The sequence below is a fragment of the Palaemon carinicauda genome, chromosome 13 (genome assembly GCF_036898095.1).
Source record: "Palaemon carinicauda isolate YSFRI2023 chromosome 13, ASM3689809v2, whole genome shotgun sequence".
Taxonomy (NCBI): domain Eukaryota; kingdom Metazoa; phylum Arthropoda; class Malacostraca; order Decapoda; family Palaemonidae; genus Palaemon; species Palaemon carinicauda.
This window is the reverse complement of record NC_090737.1, coordinates 35,065,001-35,090,765: the sequence shown is the minus strand read 5'-3', so window position 1 is coordinate 35,090,765 and position 25,765 is coordinate 35,065,001. Positions and strand designations below refer to the sequence as shown.

Sequence of the window (25,765 nt, the reverse complement as noted above, 5' to 3'; positions counted from 1 at the left end):
TGCTGAATCGTGTGATTTCTTTAAAGTGGTTTGTGTTAACAGAGGTTGATTTATCAGGGCCCTTTTTCTCATCTCTTGTTATTGAAATGACCATTGTATCACATCTATCATATGTCTTATGATACTTTTTTGGGGGGGATGAGGAGGCACTGATATCATTTGAGACATATAATTGCCCTTGACTTGAAAGACAGTTTAGTCGATATTGTGTATAATGGAATTTAGTAGGTAATTTTTGTAGCTGATTTCATTCTCCTCAATTATAAGTTGTATAATAACATCTGTCAGTTATAATTTTGATAATTTTTATTATATATTGAAGTAATTTGAGCAAACCTTTGAGGAACTTTTAAGCACTTCTCGGAAGGTTGAGTTTCTGTTGGTGTAGGACAAATTTACTGTATGGGCATGAGTTGTGGTATGACTGTGAAACTATATCCAACAGATTTTGTAGATTTGAGAACAAAGCCCTAGGAAGAATAGTGGGAGTTAAATGGCAGGACAGGATTAGAAATGAAACTATGAGAGATTATTCAAGTGCCGTATGTGGATGAGATTATGGTGACGGGTAGATGGAGATGGTTTGGGTATGCTGTTTTCACTCCCCAAGAGAGATTAGCTCAAACTTTCAATTGGGCTCCACAAGGCATTAGGAGAGTTGGAAGACCCAGACCTACATGACTGAGGACTATGAACGTGAAGTAAGTGGTGATGAATGGAGAAGTATTGATTTAAAAGCTCAAGATAGAGATGACTGGTGAAATCTAACGGAGGCCCTTTGCGTCAATAGACGTAGATGATGATGATGACAAATTTAAAGGCTTGGAATCATGGTTAGAGACTAAAAGATGAAAACTTAACAAGCAAGGATTGATGCAGTGCCTACAGGAATGTTGCAAAGAACCTCATTGTCTGATACCAACAGTATAGCAGAGGAGGTTTGTTGTTTATCTATGAGGTTTTAAATAGAGGAGTTCAATAATTTAGAAATATTTAAAGCAGGGTATTTGATAGTTTTCATCTATTTAAGATTTCCTCAGAACTAGTTTTATTACATGATTGTTATGAATGCTAATTAACTTGACTAAGTTTACCGATAAATTGGGGAAAAAGGACCTAGATTTACATGAGTAACTTGTGCTTGAGCCACTTGTTCTCTAGTGATCATAGCCTGTTTTAAGGAACAGGGATTGAAAGACTATTGTTATAAAGGAAATAACTATTTACCGTTGTCATAAGGAACCATTTATTTACCGTTGGTCACAATTTTAAACTACTTTGCTTGAATTTTTCAGTGTTACTGTAACGACTCGGCGCGTATCATGGACCCGACCCCCACGCAGCAGACAGTGATGGAGTCCCCAGAAGTTCCCTCCGCCCCCCAGGAGGTTGACCCAAGTTCCCCTGCCCCAACATCTGAGCTCCCAGCAACTACCAATGCTGATCAGGCATATGAGCCTTTAAGTTATGATGAGGTAAGCCATAGAAGCATTCTTATACACTGAAGAGATTCTTTTTACATTTACTCTATTTTCTTCAGGAGTTAGATTATCGTTACAATCATATATAATTTCACAAGTGTGTTTTCGGAGTCGCCATCTTAAATTATGATCTTTTGTTGATATTTCTTGTTCAAATAATTTTGATTGTACGAATGTGAGAGTTAAATGGGTTATAGTTCACTTACGTGTGATTATAGTGCTAGAACTATGGTGCTACTGAAGCAAATGAGTAAAGTTTATAGTATTTATTTTCTGTGGAAACTAACTTTAGTATTTTTTCCAGCTATTCCCAGCCCTGCCCAATGCTGGTCTCAGTCAAGTACCTGTAATGGAAGCGAGCGAAAGCAATTGGAGCAAGAATAGTGACATGCGCATTGCCTCCTCTGTTATAACTCAGGTGAGTAAATATATACGGGTTTCTCTCAACTTACTCTGCCGAGAATTTTACTCTTTTGGGCTTTAAATTTGCAGGTATGACATGTAAATCTTTATCTTGCAGACTTAGTATTGCAATGAAGCTCTTGATCTTGTTTAATTCAAGATTCCATAATGCTATTAAGATACTTTTAATGAATAAATAAAGGTGTTATAATGTACTGCCTTTATTTTTGTTACTGTATTGGTACTGTATTTTTCAGGTATTCTGTATTCCTTAGAAAGGGAAAGTAAAGTACAGGTATTTCGTGTACTGTATTCAGTGTTCCTTACAAAGCGAAGAGTAAAGTTCGGTGAACTGTATCGATTCTGTATTTTTCAGGTATTCCGTGTTCCTTATGAAGAGAGAGTAAAGATCGATGGAAACAATCAATTCGGCGAATCCGCCTCTTCCCGTATCTGTGCCGACATTACCACCCGTACCAACGCCCACATTGAGATCTCCTCCGCCAAAGACCAGTCCCTGACTTTCTTGGTCACGGGTAAAAATGATGCCGTAATGAAGGCCAAGAGGCTCATCTTGGAGAAGTTCCAGACCCAGGCTCGTCAGATCGTCAAAATTCCCAAGGTAGAGAACTAGAGTCTGAGGATTTGGTAGTGTTTTGTATTTTTCTGTGAGAGTATACAGTAGTTATACTGTCAAAAATTGCGTAACTTTAATACAGTAACCTCCTGATTTGCATGAGGGTTGTGTTCTGTATTTTTCTGTAAGAGTATACAGTAGTTATATTGTACTGTCGAAACTTACATTACTGTAATACAGTAAACTCATAATGTGCATGATGGTTGTGTTCTGTATTTTTATGTAAGAGTATATAGTAGTTATTCTGTACTGTCAAAAATTGCATTATTGTAATACAGTAAACTCACGATTTGTATGAGGGTTGTTCTGTATTTTTCTGTAAGAGTATACAGTAGTTATACTGTACTGTCAATAATGCCATTACTGTAATACAGTAACCTTCTGATTTGCACAAAGGTTGTGCTCTGTATTTTTCCATAATAGTATATAGTAGTTATTCTATACTGTCAAAAATTGCATTATACAGTAACCTTAAGGTTTGCATAAAGTTTGTTTTGAATGGCTGTGCGATGTGAAATTTGTTCATTTTCAATATTAAACTTACCCGATAATCATGTAGCTGTCAACTCCGTTGCCCGAGAATTCTACGGGAGGGATACGCCAGCTATCACTATACTAGAAGGGGGTGTACTCACAAGCGCCACCTGTGGCCAGGTACTACAGTACTTGTTGTTGACGCCACCTCACTTTTTCCTCTGTCGTGCTTCCGGCAAGACGTTCTTGGATACGCTTATGATTTTGGAATGTTCACGGTTTGGTGAAGTATTTCTCTAAAATTTGCAGCTATTCGCTATACTGGAAACTTCTATATTAGCTTAGTTAGCTTTTGGAATTAATTTGATTAATTATGGTGACGAAGAGAGTATGAACTCTCTTTCACCTTTAAATGGCCGACCCTTCCCTTAGACGGAAGTGTTGGTGTCTAAGAGAGTATAGACTGACTCTCTTTCTTAATTTTGCTTAACAAAGTTATAGATTTATTTTATATCTCTCCGCCTCTTATAGGCCTCTTCGATTAACTTCCTTTTATTATAAACTTATTAAAATTAATTTTTATATTTGTTTATATTCGACCTTCCTAATAGTAGGCGGTCTTTTCTTGGTACCGAAGTTAATTAACTTTGAGCCCGTCATTTCGGTTTTACCTGTTAACATATTATGCTATTTTAATGTCTTTGAAAGAATTTCTTTGATAGTCTCGTACTGTTTTCAAAGTTGAACTAACGTTTTGTTTTGTCTCTGCAGTTGTTGACGTTCAGAACGTTCAACTTGCGCTCTATCGTTACGATAGAGAAAGAATTTTCACGGTTTCACGTTGCAGTAAGAGTAACCATGTCTAGCGTTTTGTTCATTCTTTCTTAACTTAATGGTTTTAATCCTAATAAAGGAACTTTTCATTTTGGGAAATATTTCAGTTTTTTCCTTTAACAATACTATGTTTTAACGATATATATGATTGGGCTCTTCTCTCAGGTTCTAAGTCAAGAGAGAGAGAGAGAGAGAGAGAGAGATAGAGACGGAGGGAGAAAGAGGAGGATAAACGTTTCATTCAAGCGAGTAACGTTGTTATCGTTTTTGCTCTTCTCCCTAGTCTCTTTAGGGGAAGAAGGTAAACGTTTCTAGAGTGATCTAGTGTTTAGTCTCTTTCCAGCCACTGAATTATTTATCTTTCATTAGATTTTTCTGTTACATTGTAATTCTGTTTTCGCAATTACTAACTTTTGAGAAAGGATAGAATTGCGTGTTTCAGGTACAAACCACTTAAAGTTTCGAGTTCAGTGAAATAAGTGCAAACAGAAAATCAAAGTGATAAGTGATTAGCGCAAAGTGTGTCAGTGTTGTGCGTGAGGGTACTTCTGTGCGCGCCAGTCGTCCTCCCAGTCCGGGACCTCTTGCAAGCTCCCAAGCCCAGGGGAGAAGCAATGTCGAAGGGCAAAAGGGTTCAGCAGGCCTTGATCGGCGCACAGAAGTATCCTCGGTGGTTGCGGGCGTGTCTTACCGAGACCGTCACTCCCACCCGCAGACGATTGAGCCCTTATTTTGCTCGTCTGCAGAAAAAATTTAGGGGAGAAAACGCTGGTCTCAGGTCTCAAGACCTCTTAAACGTAAAGTCCAGACCTATGCCAGACGTACGAAGTTAGAGTTCAACAACCCGGATGCAGTCATTGGGTTAGCTCTGACTCGCCGCAGTCATCAGTTGAATGCACTCCGCCTAAGAGGAGTAAGGTTCTGTCGCAACAGATCTCTGCTGTTAAGGCTTTACCTCAGCAGACCTTAGTGTCTGCCGACCCCAAGTTGACTCTACTGCAGTCCATGCAGTCAACTTTCGGTCTTGATGCGTGAGTGTCGGGCTGAGAAGGTTGCGCCTCCGCCTGCGCTCGCTCCGCCTGCGCTCCCTCCGCCTGCGCTCGCTCCGCCTGACCGCAGTACCGCCTGCCAGGCGTACGATGTTGAGCCACGTTATGAGTTTACTGATCCCAGTGGTGTGCAGCTCCCTCCGCCTTCCTTAAGGCAACCTCAGCAATGGGAACAGGAGGCTTATACCTCTCTTCCTCCGCTTCCACTTGCTGTTCCACCAGTGAGGCAACACTCGCTTGAGGTACAAGCTGCAGCGAGCTCAACCCTCCTCAAGGCAAGCACCTCAACACCTTAGCCTTGCGCCTCAGGAGCCTCAACTTGCGAGACTTTTACTGCGTTCTGCGCAGCCACTACCTTTTCGCTCTCAGCTCACACCGCAGGAACCTCAACTCGTTCCTCAGGAACTTGCTACTGCGCATCCGCCAACCACTCAGCAAGCGCAACCCTTGAGTTCAGCCACTCATGCCAGGAGTCAGCCTCCTCCACCCATGCGCCTACCTTCTGCTGATCAGCCTTTGCAGACTGAGCCTCAGGTGTTCCCTCAACAGAGTCTTGAAGAGGAAACCACAACTATTGTTGTTCCAGCTCGTTCTGACTCTGCTGTTCAGCTTACCTTACCTCCATTTTCAAACATTATGATAATGGAGGTTATTTGTATTACTTATAAAAATATATTTGTATTCCTTGCAATATATTTTTAACAATATCGCAAAATATGGCAAAAATATGAATCATGAGTTATGAATGTAAGGTAAATATTATGTTGATATTAAAACCCCATGCAAGCATGCATAAAGCACTCTAGCACTGGTCATGGAATTTCTGAGAAATGTTAAACGCCATGCACACGCTCTGCTTACTTTACAGCATGCTCTACATACAGCATGCTCTGCTTACAGCATGCTCTGCATACAACATGCTCTGCATACAGCATGCTCTGCATTCAGCATGCTCTGCATACAACATGCTCTACATACAGCATGCTCTGCATACAGCATGCTCTGCATACAACATGCTCTGCATACAGCATGCTCTGCATTCAGCATGCTCTGCATTCAGCATGCTCTGCATACAACATGCTCTGCATACAGCATGCTCTGCATTCAGCATGCTCTGCATACAACATGCTCTACATACAGCATGCTCTGCATACAGCATACTCTGCTTACAACATGCTCTGCATACCTTACCGCATGCTTCTCAGTCACACATCTTTGGTTGTTGCCAACTCACTAGACTGTCAAGCAGTTTCATAACGTTGCCTTCTAGTCTGCTGCTTTTGCACCAGTGAAACCCTCACTGAGAGAACTTAGCTTTTCTAGGATATGGTCCCTGTAGATGAGAAAGTTCTTTTCTCTCTCCTTCTGATATTCCCTTGAGGACTCTGTCATTTGGAGGGAGCCTTTAGCTGCGTAGCCTCCTATGGACTTTTATTTAAGCATAACATGCTTCCAGGGAAGGTAATGGTTCCACTTCAGTCGCTAATCCCGTCTGTTACCACACCTGCTCCCATAGACCTTGAGCTGTGTTGCAAGACATGCAGTCCAAGCTTAGTCCTTGTTAGAGGATTTTTTGTTTACGGAGTCAATGTGTCACGGGGAAGACGTTCAACAACCAGCAGAAGTGACTTGTTGTGACGCAGTGCGGCAACCTCAGCAACCCGATAAGGAGTTGTTTGTACGACCCAGACAGTCTAGACAGATTCGGGTTGTCACTGTACTTCCTCGCTTGCCCATGGTTGACAGTTCACAGACTGTGCAGCAGTACCATGATCTTGTGTCCGGCTCCGTCAGACGACTGGCTTTTAAGAGCTCCCACAAGTCGTCGCTGTCTGGAGATTTTCAAATGGACTATGGATCTGACCAAGGAACTGGGCCTCCTGGTCAATTTTGAGGAGTCTCAGCTCGTCCCATCCCAGACCATTGTCTCCTTGGGTATGGATCTTCAGAGTCGAGCTTTTCGGGCTTCTCCGTCGGCCCCAAGGATCTTCCAAGCCCTAGAATGCATCCAGAGCATGCTGAGAAGGAACCGATGCTCAGTCAGGTAGTGGATGAGTCTAACAGGGACACTTTCATCGCTGGCCCTGTTCATCGTGTTAGGGAGACTCCACCTCCCCCCCCCCTTCAGTATCATCTAGCTGCTCACTGGATAAAGGACATGACGCTAGAGACGGTCTCAGTTCCTGTTTCCGAAGAGAGGAGGTCTTCTCTCGCGTGGTGTAAGAACAGCTTTCTTCTCAAGGAAGTCTACCTTTGGCTGTTCAGAAACACGACCGCCGTCTCCTCTCGGACGCATCAGACACGGGCTGGGGTGCGACTTTGGACGGACAAGAATGCTCGGGAACATGGAATCAGGAGCAAAGGACACTTCACATCAATTGCAAGGAGTTGTTGGCGGTTATTCTGGCCTTGATAAACTTCAAGTCCCTCCAGCTTAACAAAGTGGTGGAGGTGGACTCTGACAACACCACAGCCCTGGCTTACATCTTCAAGCAGGGAGGGACTCTTTCGTGGAAGTTGTTCTAGATCGCAAGGGACCTACTCATCTGGTCTAAAGATCGAAAGCTAACTGGTAACGAGGTTCATTCAGGGCGGTATGAATGTCATGGCAGATCACCTCAGCCGGAAGGGTCAGGTCATCCCCACAGAGTGGACCCTTCTCAAGAATGTTTGCAGCAGACTTTGGGCCCTGTGGGGTCAGCCAACCATAGATCTGTTCGCTACCTCGATAACCTAGAGACTCCTGTTGTATTGTTCTCCGATTCCAGACCCAGCAGCAGTTCACGTGGATGCTTTTCTGCTGGATTGGTTCCATCTCGACCTGTATGCATTCCCGCCGTTCAAGATTGTCAACAGGGTACTTCAGAAGTTCTCCTCTCACAAAGGGACACGGCTGACGTTGGTTGGCTCCGCTCTGGCCCGCGAGAGAATGGTTCTTAGAGGTACTGCAATGGCTGGTCGACATTCCCAAGACTCTTCCTCTAGGAGTGAACCTTCTAAGTCTACCTCACGTAAAGAAGGTACACCCAATCCTCCACGCTCTTCGTCTGACTGCCTTCAGACTTTCGAAAGACTCAAGAGCTAGGGGCTTTTCGAAGGAGGCAGCCAGAGTGATTGCCAAAGCAAGGAGAACATCCACTCTCAGAATCTATCAGTCTCAAGGGGAAGTCTTCCGTAGCTGGTACAAGACCAATGCAGTTTCCTCAACCAGTACCACTGTAACCCAGATTGCTGACTTCCTGTTATATCTAAGGAAAGTAAGATCCCTTTCAGCTCCTACGATCAAGGGTTACAGAAGTATGTTGGCAGCGGTTTTCCGCCACAGAGGCTTGGATCTTTCCACCAACAAAGATCTACAGGACCTCCCTAGGTCTTTTGAGACCTCAAAGGAACGTCGGTTGTCCACTCCAGGCTGGAATCTAGACGTGGTCCTAAGGTTCCTTATATCATCAAGATTTGAACCTCTCCAATCAGCCTCTTTTTAGGACCTCACATTAAAAACTCTTTTCCTCGTGTGCTTGACAACAGCTAAAAGAGTAAGTGAGATCCACGCCTTCAGCAGGATCATTGTTTTCACATCTGAAACGGCTACATGTTCCTTGCAGCTCGGTTTTTGCTAAACGAGCTTCCTTCACGTCCTTGGCCTAAGTCGTTCGAGATCCCAAGCCTGTCCAACTTGGTGGGGAATGAACTGAAGAGAGTACTTTGCCCAGTTAGAACTCTTAGGTACTATCTAAAAGGTCTTAACCTTTACAAGGACAATCAGAAGCCTTATAGTGTGCTATCAAGAAACCTTCTTTTCCAAGTTCTAAGAACTCAGTTTCTTACTATTCAGGCTTCTGATTAGAGAAACACATTCTCATCTGAAGGAAGAAGACCTTGCTTTGCTGAAGGTAAGGACACATGAAGTGGGAGCTGTGGCTACTTCAGTGGCCTTCAAACAGAGCCATTCTCTGCAGAGTGTTATGGATGCAACCTATTGGAGAAGCAAGTCAGTGTTCGCATCATTCTATCTCAAAGATGTCCAGTCTCTTTACGAGTACTGCTACACCCTGGGACCATTCGTAGCAACGAATGCAGTAGTAGGCGAGGGCTCAGCCACTACATTCCCATAATCCCATAACCTTTTAACCTTTCTCTTGAATACTTTTTATGGGTTGTACGGTCGGCTAAGAAGCCTTCCACATCCTTGTTGATTTGGCGGGTGGTCAATTCTTTCTTGAGAAGCGCCGAGGTTAAAGGTTGTGATGAGGTCCTTTAGTATGGGTTGCAGCCCTGTATACTTTAGCACCTTTGAGTTGATTCAGCCTTCCAAGAGGAACGCTGCGCTCAGTAAGGAAGACGATCTTATTAAAGGCAGAGTAACGGTTCAAGTCGACTTCCTTACCAGGTACTTATTATTTCATTGTTATTGTGGATAACTGATTATATGAAATACGGGATACTTAGCTATCCTTTAGTCTTGTACACTGGTTTTTCACCCACCCCCCTGGGTGTGAATCAGCTACATGATTATCGGGTAAGTTTAATATTGAAAAATGTTATTTTCATTAGTAAAATAAATTTTTGAATATACTTACCCGATAATCATGATTTAATTGACCCACCCTTCCTCCCCATAGAGAACCAGTGGACCGAGGAAAAAGTGAGGTGGCGTCAACAACAAGTACTGTAGTACCTGGCCACAGGTGGCGCTTGTGAGTACACCCCCTTCTAGTATAGTGATAGCTGGCGTATCCCTCCCGTAGAATTCTGTCGGGCAACGGAGTTGACAGCTACATGATTATCGGGTAAGTATATTCAAAAATTTATTTTACTAATGAAAATAACATATTTAATCGTATGTATAAGATACGAAGTTTAATGAGGTACAGTAGTTGGGTTCCATAGTTTGAAGTGAATATATCGACTAAAGCATTTTTGATGCTTTCTGTTTCTTTCCATAATACACAATAACAAAGTACCATCAACACGAGTAGATATGAGGAAATTTGAATGAATGAGAGCTGGCAGATTATCGCAAGTTCTTGAGCAGTGTGAAATGGAATTTGACAAATATATTTTTTCCTTCTTTGAATCCAATGATACAAGATATAGAACTAATTATTGAGTTGAGAATAAATCTCATCCTTGATTTAAAGAAATAAGCTCTTCCGATGACTTGGTTGCATTCGGCTAAAGATTTTCTTCTGCTAAAATTTTTCTTTTCTCTTAGATTACATTGAATGTTTTATAAGGCCTATTGCACAAGGACAACTGCTAATTGCATTGAATGTTTTATAGGGCCTACAGTATTGTGTAAGGACAAATGCTAATTATATTGAATGTCTTACAAGGCCTATTCTGTAAGGACAAATGCTTTGATGAAGTAAAGTTTGACCTTTTCATGTTGTATTGCACAGTTCACCAGACCTAAAGTAATTGAGTAGATTGGTTAATCCTTAAGGCATGGAAAGATATTTTCTAGTATGTATCACCTTCTTGACCTTTCAGGAGCATCATCGTTTCATTCTTGGAAAGAAGGGAAAGAAATTGCAAGAGTTGGAAAGTATTACAGCCACCAAAATCCAGATCCCCAATGCCAATGACAACTCAGACGAGATTGTCGTCGTCGGAACGAAAGACAGCATAGAAAAGGCTATGCACGAAGTTCGCCTTATTTCGGATGAGCAGGTAATAATTGGGGATTTTTCATAGTGCATAATTGTTGTTGATGTATAATAGGACAAGGGCATATACTGAGCTCTAGGATCGTCTTGGGTAGTTTATTTCAGGATATTTTGTATTTGAGAAAATATTGATAATTTGTTCACAACAGGCTAAAAGCTATTCTTATCGATGCCTCTCTTTCCAATACCAGAGCAAGCAAGCTTACGAGAAGCTAGAGATTCCCAAGCAGTATCATCCCTTCGTTTGTGGTGCAAGCAACGAAAAGATCGCTGCCCTGATGGCCGAAAACAACGTCAGGATTAATGTTCCTCCTCCCAGCGTCATGAAGAATGAAATTACCATCGCAGGAGAGAAAGATGGCGTCATCCTCTGCAAAGATTTAATTACTAAATGTTACAAGGAAATGGTAAGTTATAAAAGCACTGAAACCGATATGAATCATATTTTTTGAAAGTAAGAAAAAATATTTCTTCAAGCAGTTGAAATTTTCCTATATTGAATTTCTCTTTCTTTCAGGAACGTAAATGTCAGACTGTGTCTGTTGAAGTTCGTAAATCACAGCACAAGTATGTTATAGGACCACGTGGTGCAAACATCACAGAAATCTTACAGCAGACAGGAGTTTCTGTTGAAATGCCAACAACCGATTCTCCATCTGAAACTATAACTCTCCGTGGCCCTCAGGACAAACTTGGTCAGGGTAAGTAGAGAATAAAACTTGAAACAATTTGTTGTACTTTTGAGTTCACTCAACCATATTTAAAGCTCTTTAATAGAAATGGTAACCTTTTAACTAGGTTAACATATGAAATTTTCATTTTTAATGTACAGTACTTGAGTTTTTTTTTTTTTTTTATTGAACGTTGAAGAGGAAGAAAGATTAAACTTATAAAAATTTTGAGTGAATAAAAAATTGTGTTGATTCCAAAATACTTGTCTTAATGTATTGATTTAAAAGAAGTTAATATTTTAATAGAGGAAAATCTTCTATATTGTACTATTGAAATTGTGCGATTTTAACAGATAGTAAAAATTTGAGATACAGTAATCCCTCTCCATATTGCGCATTCATAACTATATCGTATGTAAATCTCTGTTGTGGGTTTCGGAGGGAAGATAAGTTCTATCTAAATTGCCCTTTATTTTGATTATTTCTTATTGAAAATAGTGATTTTTAATATTATGGCTCTCAAGGCCCTTAGTGTGTGACACTCCTTTGTAATTTTTTATAAGAACTATAAGCAACTCTTAAGTGCTTAAGTTGACGGTCATGTCTATCGCAACCCGAGGAAATGGAAATGGCCAGTCACTAGGAGCTGTTTGCTTTTTGGCTTTACTCTCATAGATAACCGAGTGGCATATTCTCCAAATGCCTCCCCTTTTTACCATGTACCATTCCTTGAGGTGGTGTCTGCTCTTGTGGAAAAAGTCTTTCATAATTGAACGCCATCCGTAGGTGATTGTTGCTCATGTGGCTGGCCTGCCTCTTGGTCATGCGCTTTTTTGGTTGTGCACTACTGTAAGCTTCACTCTCACAAGTGTACCCTCGCTCGCTTAACCATGTTTTGAGCTCTTGCTAAGATTTGTAATAAGCTCTCAGAATTGAAACCCAAATATACAAGGGTGCTCTTCGCTGGTTTAGAAACTAAACCATCATGCTCAACTGTGCTATGCTATACCCTCGATAAACTGCTTACAGCACTCCCAGAAGAATAGGCAGAGAACGTGACACACTGTCATAGGAATTGATGCTCATAGGCAACGAAGATGGCGATGGTGCACCAGGCCGCTTCTCCTCTAAAACTGGCAGAGCTTCTGCCGGCGCATGCTCAGCGGCCAGGATTTTCAAAATGAAAGACTAGGGTTCATCTGCAAGGGAGGCCTCCCTGTTTCTCGAGGTGAAGCAGTTAGGTCTACCGCTTTGGGAGCTTTCCCTTCAAGCCACAGGTTGTCGGTCTTCTTCGATTTTCACTCCGGAGAAGGGCCGGAGCGAAACGTTAAATTTAGTTGTATGCTGAGCTCTCCGACTCTCCTGACCTCGAAGATGAACCTGCTGAAAAATAATTGCCCTTTGATCTCTTTTCGTCCTAATTCGAAATCTCGCCCACTGGGAGGACAACCACTCCCTGAACACATCACTATTGTAGTCTGAAGATCAACCTCAACCTTACTGACTGTTGATTTGACAGCCCTGGTCATGTAAGCATTCTGCTAAGTTCCTTCGCATTCATACTGAAATGAGAAAGTGAAAGAAAAATAGAAAACTTCATGCCGGTTGGAGAAAGTTGAAAATACGTCTGTATAGCTTGACTGGCAAAATGAGAATGAAGTCTCTTGAGCGCTGTCAGACATGTCACCAGTGGAAACTGGATAGTGGTTATCAGAACCTCAATAATTCTTCATTAGCTGTTTCTAGATTTCTCCAGAATTGCTAGGTAAAATACAAATTACAGTACTGTACTTCAAGAACTTGAAATCCTAATATTTTTTTGTGCTTTTTAAAGCTTAAAATAATTTTTTGGGCTTATTAAAGCTTAAATTTATGAAGATTATTAATAAAGTATGAGAAATAATAAGAATAATGATTTTTACTTTATGGTTTTTCATCTATCGAGGGGGTTTCTTGGCACAATATCTGCAATAGTCGAGGGATTACTGTATAATGTTGAAAGTTCGAAATAGCTCTAGAACCAAGACTTGATTTAGATAACTATCTCCTTATATTAACTGGTGAATCACAGCTAAATCCTCTTTGTAGAAAGATTACAAGACTGAAATGGCAAGGTGCAACAAACTATAATTATTATATATTATTGGTTTCATGTCTTTCTTTCCAGCACTAACTTTGGTTTATGCTAAGGCCAATAGCTTTATGCAGATTGATGTTGAAGCACCCACTTGGCTTCACAAGTTTATTATTGGACGTAAAGGAGCTAACATCCGTCAAATTACCCAGGACCTTCCTAAAGTGAGTACAGTAATTGGAATTTTAGTTTTTCTTATATGCCACTTTTTATTCCCATTTCCCTTACTATTTTCACTTATTACAATGATACTTTTGTGAAAATACTTTTATTTTATGGTTTTGGAATTTTGCTGAAGATAGACAACTGTTAGCTAAAAATATATTTAATGGACCACGGTACTGTTTTATATAGTAAATATGAATTTTGAATGTCATAGTTGAACATACCATGTTAGATTCTGAAATGGCTCTTTTTGAAACTATATTAAAATTTTCCGTTTAAAAATTTTAGTCATCAGATTATGAAAGGTTTTATATACATTCTGATTTTGTTTTCGACCTGAAATAAAATGATTTATCTAAAGGAAAATTATTCAACTGTATGATGATAATGATAGTATGGAACTTTAAATTTCTTAGTGTTTGTCTTTATTTTATAGAGAGCGGGAGAATCTTTTCTTATTTGTCAGAATAAATATTTACACATTTTACGTGGATATACTATATGTAAGAGGGTCTTTTAATTACAGTAACTACATTAGATAGGTTTGATGTCAAATAGTTTACACCCCCCTGCTGGGCTTGAAGGCTAAATTCTATAATCAAATTCAATTCAAATAGTTTACAGGTGTTAGTGATAGTTAGTGTATACGGTACACTCGGATCAACTTATCCAATGTTACGCTTTGAGCACCCCCAGGGTTGCTGAATTTCAAGGATATTAGACATAATAAATTCAATAGATGGGTTTTCCCCAGTCCTGAATCACATGAGAAATTTAATTCTACTCTGTGAAATAGAGCACTGTGCACTACCACATTGAGTGTTTTGTATGGTAATAACAGTATAGTAAGAAATATTGAAATTTTATGCTGACAACATTAATGTCCCTCCCCTCTTTCTTTTTTTTTTTTTTTTTGTTTTCTCAGAAGCAATTTTGGAATTTTAATGGTTTTTTGTCAAGTTTAACTTTTCACTTGAGTCATGTTATTTCATGGTTTAAAGTAACGAATTTATATAAATTTGATAATTTCATAACCTTGTTATAACAAAAAATGTTGCATATAAAGTATAATAGTGCATATAAAGTATAATAATGTATATGTTTTAACTATGCAATAGTGTTCTATATGGAAATTGGATAAATAAGTAGTTGAACTTCTTGTCGATATATAAATTTGAAAATTGATTCAAAGCGTTTAATTTTTGTCTTCACCAGGTTCATGTAGAGTTTACCGACAAGCAAGGAGGTATCCGACTGGAAGGTCCTCCCGAAGAGGTCGAGGAAGCCAGGGAGAAGTTGGAAACTATGATTTCAGAGATGAAGAGCAAGCTGACTTACGATCAGATCACTGTGGATCCCAAGTGAGTTTGAATTTGATATGAAAATGGTACCTGTTGGTGGTGTTATTATTACTTGCTAAGCCACTACCCTAGTTGGAAAAGCAGGATGCTATAAGCCCGGGGGCCCCAACAGGGAAAATAGCCCAGTGAGGAAAGGAAACAATGAAAAATAGAATATTTTAAGAACAGTAACATTAAAAATATTGCCTATATAAACTATAAAAACTTTTAACAAAACTAGAAGAAGAGAAATTAGATAGAATAGTGAGTGTACCCTCAAACAAGAGAACTCTAACCCAAGAGACCGTGGAAGACCATGGTACAGAGGCTATGGCACTACCCTAGACTAGAGAACAATGGTTTGATTTTGGAGTGTCCCTCTCCTAGAAGAGCTTCTTACCATAGCTAAAGTGTCTCTTCTACTCTTACCAAGAGGAAAGTAGCCACTGAACAGTTAGTGCAGTAGTTGAACCCTTGGGTGAAGAATTGTCTTATAGGTTGGAGTAATGAGCATTATTATAAATAATTTTCCCCTTTATTGTGGATAAGGTTAACATCTTCCTTTTTTATACTTTTGCAACAGGTTTTACAAGCATATCATCGGGAAGAGCGGCTCAAATATTAACAGGATTCGCAATGACACTGGTGTTCTCATCAATATCTCTGAAGCTGATGGAAGCAACCTTATTAGGCTAGAGGGAAGCCCTGAAGGTGTTTCACAGGCTAAAAAGGTAAAGGAATGAAGTTCAGTAGAAAGGAGAATTAGAATGTGTTTTTTTTGCAGTGGAATTTATATTTTGTACACTATTGATTACAGTTTTGTTGAGTGGGTCTTGAATCTTAATCAGTTATTTGTTCATCGCTTAAAAACCATTCGTCTTTTATAGTAAAAAAGGGATATTATATCTTTAGCCGTGCTGAAGGTATTTCCCTAGTTTAAATATATATCTCTAGTTTGTATAGTTAGATGAAATAATTACGTTCAAAATTACATAATAAATATTATGCTATAACTGTTGGTTGAGCCTTAGAAAGTATTCATATCCTGTGTCATGTTGTCTTTTACATATTTGAGCTCATAATTATGTCTTTGAAAACATCCCGAAGAATGTTTAATTTAACATTTAAACTAGATGTATATTGTTTGCCACATGAATGTTTAGCTAGTGTGAGAAATTTTAAATTTACATGAAAATACTTGTGTATTTTAGTTTTGAAAAGATTACAATTAAGTTCTCATCGTGAATTATTCATCGTTAAATGAAATGCGCTAAAGTAATTGGGGTTTAGAGATGCGAGATATTACGTAACACCTTGGAAGGCCGTTATTCAGGACGAGTTTGTAAGATGTCTAATAAACATCCTGTTGACTCATTTCCTGTAGATGCTGTATGTGCTGGAGTTCACTTAAGTCATTGTCCTCAATTGTTCTGTGTTGAAGTTTTTGAACTAGTATAATGTAGTAGATTTTGTGCTCAATTGTTCAGTGGTGACAGTTTGAAACTACTCATATAATGTAGAGATGTGTGAAGTTTTGTTACAAGGTTAGTAACCTTGAATGTTATATAACTGTGATGTAGTGTTTTGTAGTTTAATTATGAGTAGATAGTTACTATATTTCTTTTTCTTTTGTGCCAAAAGGAATTGGAGGACATGGTTGCCAAAATGGAGAACGAAAAGGAAAGGGATATCATTATTGAGCAGAGATTCCATCGAACAATCATCGGCACCAAGGGAGACAAAATACGTGAAATCAGAGACAAATTCAATCAGGTTCAAATATCTTTCCCAGATCCAGGTACAGTAGGCCTTGATTTATGCTTATGATTTTATTTTTACCTGAATATGGTTAACCCTTTTACCCCCAATGCTATTTGGAACTTTTTCAACCCTTAACCCCCAGGCGTTTTTCTTTTTCAAGCACGTTTTGCAATATTTTTATTTTTTTAGATTTTGCTGACAGACTTAATTTTTGTCATAGAGAGGTCAGGTTGGTCTCATTATTTTGGAAAATGCCTGAAGTTTCTCATAAAGTTATCAAAAATTTGCAAAAAAATTGCAAATAGCAGTTTTTTGCAAGGACGTACCGGTACATCCATGGTGGTTAAGGGATGAGTTTTGTGAAACGTACCAGTACGTCCATTGGGGGTTAGAAGGGTTAACAAAACTAGATTAATTAGATAATCTACCTTTGTGGGTAGGTTGTTGATTTTGAGTATTATGACACAATCTTACTTTAGTTTTGTTTTGGTTTAACTCGACGTGTGTAATTTGCTCCATACAATAGTTTTAGCTTCAATCCCTGAGATTCAGCAATTAAGTGGGATAGATACAAGGGAGTATTAACTGTATAAGTGACAGGCTTGTTTACAAGGCCCATCAATATTTGAATATTAAATACAAGAGGTAAAGGGCATAGTAAACTACGTGAGGTACCTTGAAATTTCATACCTATAGATATTATGGTAGCAATCAACTGTTTATTGTGAGCTATATGTTAAAAATTTATTAAGAATTGATCCAGCAAATTTTGTAGTTTTAAGTTTGAAAATAAGGGTGTCAAGCTGAACATGGTTCAAAGCAATTTTAGTTACCCTATCACACAAGCATCATGATTCGTGAGCAAAATCCATTGATTTCTGAACGAAACTGGAAATTTGTAAAGATCATCATCACGAGCATGGAGGTTCTTGTGAAAGATTTGGAAACGGATGATTACTTTCAGCATATGTATCCAGATGTTGAAATTCGAGATGATAGAAGAGTAATAGGAATTGGGTGGCAGTTGGCAGGTCTAGAATACCATTTGTGCATTTACCTATACAGATAGTCATATTAATTTTGCAAGAAGTGGAAAAAAGGATTTCCAACTTGCTACTAATATAAATGAGAAATCTGTCATTACCAAAGTCAGAGGTAAACTCTCATTAAAGTCAACACTTTCATAAAAGTATCAAGATCAAGAAAAAGATTGTCTGCACGACACGACTAGAAAGCTTAACTGTTTAGCTTCGGGAAAACAAGAGTGAGGCAGATTTGAGTTTCTTAATACATTTTGTACTGTCAAAATAAAAAAATACTATTTAAAGGGCTATCTTTAAATGTAATTATGTTCATGAGTTGTATCAGAAATGTTTAGGTTTATGGTTGCATTCACCTTATGCTGATACATAGAATCTCAAATGACAGCTTACAGTAGTGTGGGATTCTGAAGTCCAATCTAGTCTTGGTTATCCAAGGAAAAAATTCCTATTGCATTATTTAAACATGTCCACAAACATCATTGAAAAATTCTTTATTCTTGATAGGGTAGTTCAACTCCCAGTAACAAATTTGTTTATTATTAATGTTAGACAAAGTTTATATGTGAACAAAAAAAAACTGGCACATCTTTAACTCTATAACCAATTTGTATGCAAAAACCACCCAAATGCTACTCCAAAGATTGCGAAGATGTCCAGTGGGTAAGGCTGTTAACACTAAATTATATTGTCGTATTTTTAGCTTATTATAATCAAACTGATTCAAGAAATGGGGTTGGAATTTGTGTATGAAACTACTACTACTACTTGCTAAGCTACAACTCTAGTTGGAAAAGCAGGATGCTATAAGCCCAGGGGTTCCAACAGGGAAAATAGCCTAGTGAGGAAAGTCCAGGAAAGATAAAATATTTTAAGAAGAGTAACAACATTAGAATAAATATCCTTTGTAAATTATGGAAGCATTAACAAAACTAGAGGAAGAGAAAGAAGATTGTCCGAGTGTACCTTCAAGCAAGAGAACTCTGAATAGTGAGGTGTTTCTCTCCATAGGTCACTGCATCAGATCTTTAAAGTATACAATGCTGCCCTACAGTAATAGTATAAGTAGTGTTCATAATTTGAAGTATTGTTTGTAGTTGCTTGTATGAAATGTTCCATGTCCTTGAAGTTTTCATTTCTTCTATAGGTGAGGCATCAGACATAGTTAGGATTCGTGGACCCAAGGATGATGTTGACCAGTGCTATGCGTTCCTGAAGCGTATGCTGCGCGAATTACTGGAATCGAACTTCCAGGTGAAAGTATCTATCTTCCGCCAGTTCCACAAATTTGTTATTGGCAAGGCTGGTGCAAACATTAATAAAGTAAGTTAAACTCCCAGTTTTTCATTTTTTAATGAATTTTCTCTTTCATAAGTTGTAATCTGAAGTGTAGTCAAATGGAATTTTTGTATTTTAATACAATATTTGTAATAACTTCTCTTGTTCCAGATCCGAGAGGAGACGAATACCCGCATTGACTTGCCTTCAGAAGGACAGAACAGTGATGAAATCATCATTACAGGGAAGAAAGAAAATTGTGAGAAAGCACGTGATCGCATTCAGAAGATTCAGGAAGAACTGGTAAGTTTATAGCTTTCAGTTCTTGTTATGGAAGGGTGTAAGATAGTTGTACAGTATTTGCGAAGTATGAGAAAGTTGAGATATGTCTTTTGTGTTTTCATTTTAAGCTCATGGTTACTATCCCTACTTTCCAGTTTGAAAGATATTAAAACTTTACATTTTCGTTCTAGGCCAACATTGTAGAATTGGACATCATAATTCCTTCAAAGTTCCATAACTCGATGATTGGGGCTGGTGGAAAACTGATTCAAAGTGTCAGTGAAGAATGTGGAGGTGTTGCCATCAAGTTCCCTCCTCCTGATTCAAACTCCGATAAGGTAATAGTTTAAAAGTTCCATTGTTTTCCTTGCATGACACACTAGATAATTCTATCTCTATCCTCTGGGGCCCAATTGCCTTTTATTTTTTATTTTGGTTTCTTCCCCATTATGCAGTCTATAGTGTTTAACATTCCCTTGCTCTTAAGTTTTACCCCAATTAGAACATTTTCTTACCAATCCCCATAAGGTTTAAGAAACATCACTTGGTCATTTCATTAGTTTAGATTAATAATTTGATCGGGTTCTTTGTATTTAAATCAGCGTATAAAGTTATATTTAAGGGTATTGTAAAATTATGGATTGGGAAAAACATTTTACTGCATGAACCAACAGATGGTTTGTCTTGTTTAGGGGGAGAGGGGTGTTCTGACTGCACTCGTAACAAGTATACTTCCTAATCAGCCGATCTTTGCATTGGAAGAGATTCATGCTTATGTATGGAAAGAGTTCAGATAGAACTTCATTTATTCCAATTATAACGTACAATACCAGCTTCCAAAATTTGTATTTTTTGCAAATGATAATGTACTTTGTATACATCCCTATTTAAAACGATCAAATCAATAAGGGAACGAAATTTTCACCAGAATGAAATTTTTAGTAAACCCTGTCATTACAGTACTGTATATGGATATTCTGAAACCCAAAAACCTTCCTGTTTTAGGAGTTCCAGGTAAGGGATTCTCAACCTGTAGAAGTAGTTTTAAATGTTACTCATTTTATAGGTAACCATCAGAGGACCCAAGGATGAAGTCCAGAAAGCTAAGCAGATGTTAGTCGAGCTGAGCAATGAGAAGCAGTTAGCCAGTTTTACTACAGAGGTGAATATCTCTTATGGTTCTTTGTAAAGAAGTAACCTTTTGCATTTCTTTTTAGTGCACAAATCTTTATGCAAGTAGAATTATAGTGTTAATAAAAATGGAGAGCTAACTCTTTATATCATTATAAATTATAATGTTTATGAAAATGTAGAGCTAAAGGTACCCTGACACTTGCACGACTTTTTGCCACAAATTTGTCGTGGCAAGTCGTGATGTTTTGTGGCACTAACTGGAAAATAACAAGAAAAAACCAAAAACTACCTCAGAATCACAGCTGACCTGTCCTCATTGACACTAACTGGCACGACGAGTTCACGCATAGTTTGCGCACTTCCTGCATCTTCCCGACGAGTTCACGAACAGTTTGCGCATAGTTCACGACCCGGTCAAGAAATTTTGTCGTGACCAAAATTTTGAACATTTCAAAATTCTCATCACGACATGCCACGATGTCACGACAGGTTCACGACGAGTTCACGCCAGTTCACGACTCAAGTCGTGACAATGCGTGCCACAAATTCGTGCAAGTGTCAGCCTGGCTTAACTCATGTTATTCCATTTAATGGCGGTAAGGACTAAACTACTCTCCTCCTCGCAGGTCCGCGCCAAACCTCAGCATCACCGATTCTTGATTGGAAGAAATGGTGGAAATATTCGCAAGATCCGTGATGCTACTGGGGCTAGAATTATTTTCCCCACAGACAAAGATGAGGATAAGGAACTCATAATCATTATGGGTAAAAAGGTGTGTGTATTTTGATTATTTTTTATAGATACAATGATGCTTGCATAGGTGTAAATTATATTAGCGATGTCTTAATAACAGTTACTAAAATGATTGTATCCTTCATTAGAGAAGTGTTATCAGAGATGTTTTGTAAACTTCATTTAGAGGAGTGTTATGAAGGTTGATTAGTTCATTAAGAGAAGTGTTAGTAGTTTTATCCTTCATTTAGAGAAGAGTTTGAAGGATAAGTTCATTAAGAGAAGTGTTATAAAGGATGATTAGTTCATTAAGAGAAGTGTTATAAAGAATGATTAGTTCATTAAGAGAAGTGTTTTAAAGGATGATTTGTTCATTAAGAGAAGTGTTAGAAAGGATGATTAGTTCATTAAGAGAAGTGTTATGAAGAGTGATTAGTTCATCAAGCGAAGTGTTATCAAAGATGTTTTGTAATTTTATCCCTCATTTAGAGAAGTGTTACGAAGAATGATTAGTTCATTATGAGAAATGTTATCAAGGATTTTTGAAACTTTGCAGGATTCTGTAGCAAAGGCTAAGGAACAGCTAGAGGCAACAATCAAAGAGCTTGATCTAATAGTCGAGGACACAATGACTGTGGATCCTAAACATCACCGTCATTTTGTTGCCCGAAGGGGAGAAGTTTTACGGCAGATTGGTGATCAGTACGGAGGAGTTACAGTCTCATTCCCAAGGGCTGGTGTTCAAAGTGACAAGGTAAGTAAAAGCTTTTTCTATTAAAAGGAAATATGTAATTAGTACTTGGGTAGTGTTGATTTCTACACTGACACTTAGTGAATCAGTTTTTATAAATGCAAATATTCAATTGATTGTCAGTATGTGAGAGGTTCCTATTTTCAGTATGTGAGAGGTACCTATTTTGATATTGTTTTGTATCAGTTTGGTTATGGTTTAAAACTATACTTGGACACATCTTGGTTGTTAAATGTTAATAGGGAGATAGGCTATTGGTTCATGTTATAACTTTAAGTTTTTTTCCCCAGGTAACTCTGAAAGGTGCGAAGGAGTGTGTAGAGGCAGCTAAAGCTCGTATTTCTGAAATTGTTACGGATTTGGACGAGATTATAAGCATGGAGGTGATTATTCCACAGAAATACCATCGCACAGTAATGGGAGCTCGCGGCAGTAAGGTTCAGGCCATCACTACAGAATTTGATGTACAGATAAAGTTCCCTGAGAAAGACATGAATAATGACATGTCACAGATGCAAATTAATGGAGAAGTAAATGGCGATGCAGAGCCGCCAGTTACAAGGCCCCAGGACATTGTTCGTTTGTCTGGCAAGAAAGAGAAGTGTGAAGGTGCTAGAGATGCTCTGTTGGCACTTGTCCCAATAACTGTAGAAGAACACGTAGCTTTTAGACATCACAGATACATCATCGGGCAAAAGGGGGAGAACGTTCGTAACATGATGACTGAGCACGACGTGAACATTCAAGTCCCACCTCCACAGGAGGAAAGCGATGTCATTAGGATCACAGGTCCCCCTGCCAACACGGAAAGAGCCAAGGAAGCTCTTAAGTTAAAGGTTGCCCAGCTCGAGGAGGAAGAACTGGATCGTCAGGCTAGGTCATTCCAGATTCGTATGGAAGTTGCTCCCGAGTATCACCCGAAGATCATTGGTAAGCGAGGAGCTGTGATCTCAAAGATCAGAGAGAAGCACGATGTAAATATTCAGTTCCCACCCAGAGGTGATCCGGAGGAGAGTGTAATAACTATTACAGGCTACGAAAAGAATGTAAGCGATGCCAAGGCTGCCATTTTAGCCATAACTGGAGAACTTGACAAGATGGTCAAAGAAACCGTGGAAATTAACAGCAGAATTCACTCTCGCCTCATTGGAACTCGTGGCCGTGCTATTAGGAAAATTATGGAAGATTACAAGGTGAGAATAATTTTTCCATTTTGACATGAATTATTGTGCCGTATACTGTACTTGAAATGTAGCATTTTGCTTGTTTGTTAAATATTTTATCTTAATGAATTCTTCACCTCAGAAGTTTCAAATGAACAGTGAATATTTGATGTTGAACTGGCTGACATAGGTCTGTTTATGTAAAAAAAAAAGTTCTATTTTAATGTTACTGTTTTTAGAATATTTTGTGTTCATTAGTTCTCTTGTAGTTAATTTTTCTTTTATTTCCTTTCCTCACTGGGGTGTTTTTACCTTATTGGAACTCTTGAAATTATATCTTCCTACTTTTCCAACGAGGGCTGTAGCTTAGCCAGTAATATTGATAAGAGAATTAGTTTATTTGTAATTGCATAACTAATACTTTCTTCCAGCTGGATAAATTTCCTTTTTCAATAATATTGATAATGATAATAAAACCAGTATACTGTATTCCTAATTGCATAACATTGAGACTTTCATCCAGATAGATAAATTTAATTGTTTTTCATCAGGTGGAAATTAAATTCCCACGGGGAGATGATGATCCGAACACAGTTACTATTATGGGAACCCAGGAGGATGTTGACGAATGCAAAGACCATCTTCTCAATCTGATGGAAGAATACATGCAAGATATTGTGGAGAGAGAGGATATGGAGTTCTACATGAGCCCAAATAAAGGTGGCTCCACTGGATTCCAGTCGGACGATTCGTCTCCTCAAGGACCAAGGGGTGGTGGTACTCCAGGAAAGGTAAGCAATTGATTGTCAAACCGTACCATTAGCAGTTTTGTTGTTCATAAATTTTTACTTATGGGATGGGCCTGGTATATCATAAATTAATTTTTATGGCTATTCGCAGTTAGGCAACGCTCAGTACAGAACACGCCATGATGAGACATAAGACCATTACAGTACTGTATTATGTAAGGGCTTGAAAATTCACTTGTTTGTGTCGGTCTCGACCTGCTCTCCCGTTACATGGCTTAATATGCTGTGCTCCTTAATTACTGTTTTTTTTTCGGTAAGGTGCATTTACTTATGAATAATTATGAATTCTCTTTAACCAAAAGGTTAGAAATCAAATAGAGTACAGCATGCAGTTACGCAATGTGGGAGGATAAGTCAAGACTGATTATGTTCAATGTTTTTTTTTAATCTTGGGGTCATATACCGTGACTAGGAGTACGGTTTTGCCATTTGTCTCATAGTTAAAAATGGGTTTTGTTATATCATGAAATAGGTGCGAGTATAGTTAAAGATTAAGCCATTATTCATGGTATTTCCTTGCACGCTGGTGTGCGTGTTATACAATCTCTGCGTATGTTAAGGCTTGATTATATAATTATTTATTTTTCTACTTATTGTTACCAATAAAGTTTAATTGATACTCGCACAGTACTGTAGATCTAAATGAGACTTTAATTTTACAGAAGGGATTTGTGGTAAGCGGCGCTCCTTGGGCACAGGAGGCCCCTAACATGAATTCCTCTGAAGATTTCCCTTCCATGGGTGCACCAACATTACAGGCTGCAACACCTACCATCTGGGGGCCTCGTCGTTAAGAGACTTTTGATGCTTGATCACCGAAACCTCTGCGATCTTTCTTTCTCAGTTTGATAAATCCAGGCAGCCGCTCATGTTTATTCTATGCCTATTTTTTTAATTGATATTCAGAAGTATGCTTCTGTATATTTTACATTTTGTTGATGTTATCAGTGAAGTATATTTGTTAAATAGACAAAATTCAAATATTTTTGTGATATAGAGATCTTAATTTCTTGGTTTTTGTTGCAATATTTAAGTCATAAGGTATATAATGTAAGATAATAGGTTTCCTTTTGTATGTGGTTTAAGGGTATATAATGATATACTTAGCTATACCTTAGCAGAAGTTGCTTGCTTAATATATGCTGGACAGATTTGATTGGGGGATCATTTCTGCCCAGATGTTTATACTTTTTTATTACATGATGCTGTGTGGTGTTTTATTTTTCATGATAATTTAAGTTAATGCCATGGAAAACCTACTTTCTAATCATCTATGAAACTAGGGGGACACTAACATACAAGTCGCCTGGATTCCTCGTAAACTTCATGGTCTAGAGTGTGTATAAAGACCTCTCTCTCTACCCAGGTGACATATCAATGGATATATATATATATGTGTATAGAAACATATATATGTATATATATATTTAAATAAACAAGTGGATCCTCACTGTCTTGCTGCACGATGACGACCTTTTAACCTGACCTGGCCAACGCTAATTGGAAATATTCACTTTACAATGAGTCATTCTGCCAGTCTTCCCAGATGTTCCCAGATGTACACCATAAACAAACCCTGGACGTGAGGTGTCTTCTGAATATAAACCATCCCTTTCCGTAGGGATTCAATGCAATTTTTAGCCTCCATCTTAAATGTTCTATGCTTATATCGTCTCCTGCCCGGTGTGGCAGGAATAAAGTCTTTGTGAATTCCTCACATGCAGGGGTTGTCAGGGGCTCTACTACTGATATGAATGTGAAAAAGAAAACTTAAAATATTTGTTATAATTTTGTTACTTTTAAGAAAAAAAGAATTACAGTTGTTACTATACAGTATATTTTGTGTATTTCAAGACAGAGGTGAGGTTACGCGAAAAAGTGGCACCTTGAGTCTGCAGACTCCTTAAGGAAAGTGCTGCTATATGTGGTTTTCACTTAATAAACTTATATTGGTAGAA

At 38.5% G+C, this 25,765-nt stretch overlaps 1 protein-coding gene across 1 annotated transcript; it reads left to right on the top strand.

The window, feature by feature from the left end:
- Positions 1–1,285: 1,285 nt before the first annotated feature.
- Positions 1,286–25,765, top strand: Dp1 (satellite-binding protein 1 Dp1). The gene is made up of 19 exons (XM_068385567.1): positions 1,286–1,475; positions 1,786–1,899; positions 2,260–2,505; positions 10,371–10,550; positions 10,738–10,953; positions 11,064–11,247; positions 13,385–13,515; positions 14,732–14,877; positions 15,440–15,587; positions 16,498–16,654; positions 18,805–18,980; positions 19,107–19,238; positions 19,409–19,555; positions 20,284–20,379; positions 20,978–21,124; positions 21,641–21,838; positions 22,126–23,028; positions 23,550–23,789; positions 24,470–25,765. Exons 1-19 carry the CDS (start codon positions 1,323–1,325, stop codon positions 24,599–24,601), a joined length of 3,846 nt encoding a protein of 1,281 aa, XP_068241668.1. The 5' UTR covers positions 1,286–1,322; the 3' UTR covers positions 24,602–25,765.

Coding starts and splice junctions, on each gene's coding strand:
- Dp1 (XM_068385567.1), top strand. CDS start 1,323: ATGGACCCGACCCCCACGCAGCAGACAGTGATGGAGTCCCCAGAAGTT. Junction 18,981..19,106: donor CTGGTGCAAACATTAATAAA/GTAAGTTAAACT, acceptor CTCTTGTTCCAG/ATCCGAGAGGAGACGAATAC. Junction 20,380..20,977: donor TAGCCAGTTTTACTACAGAG/GTGAATATCTCT, acceptor TCCTCCTCGCAG/GTCCGCGCCAAACCTCAGCA.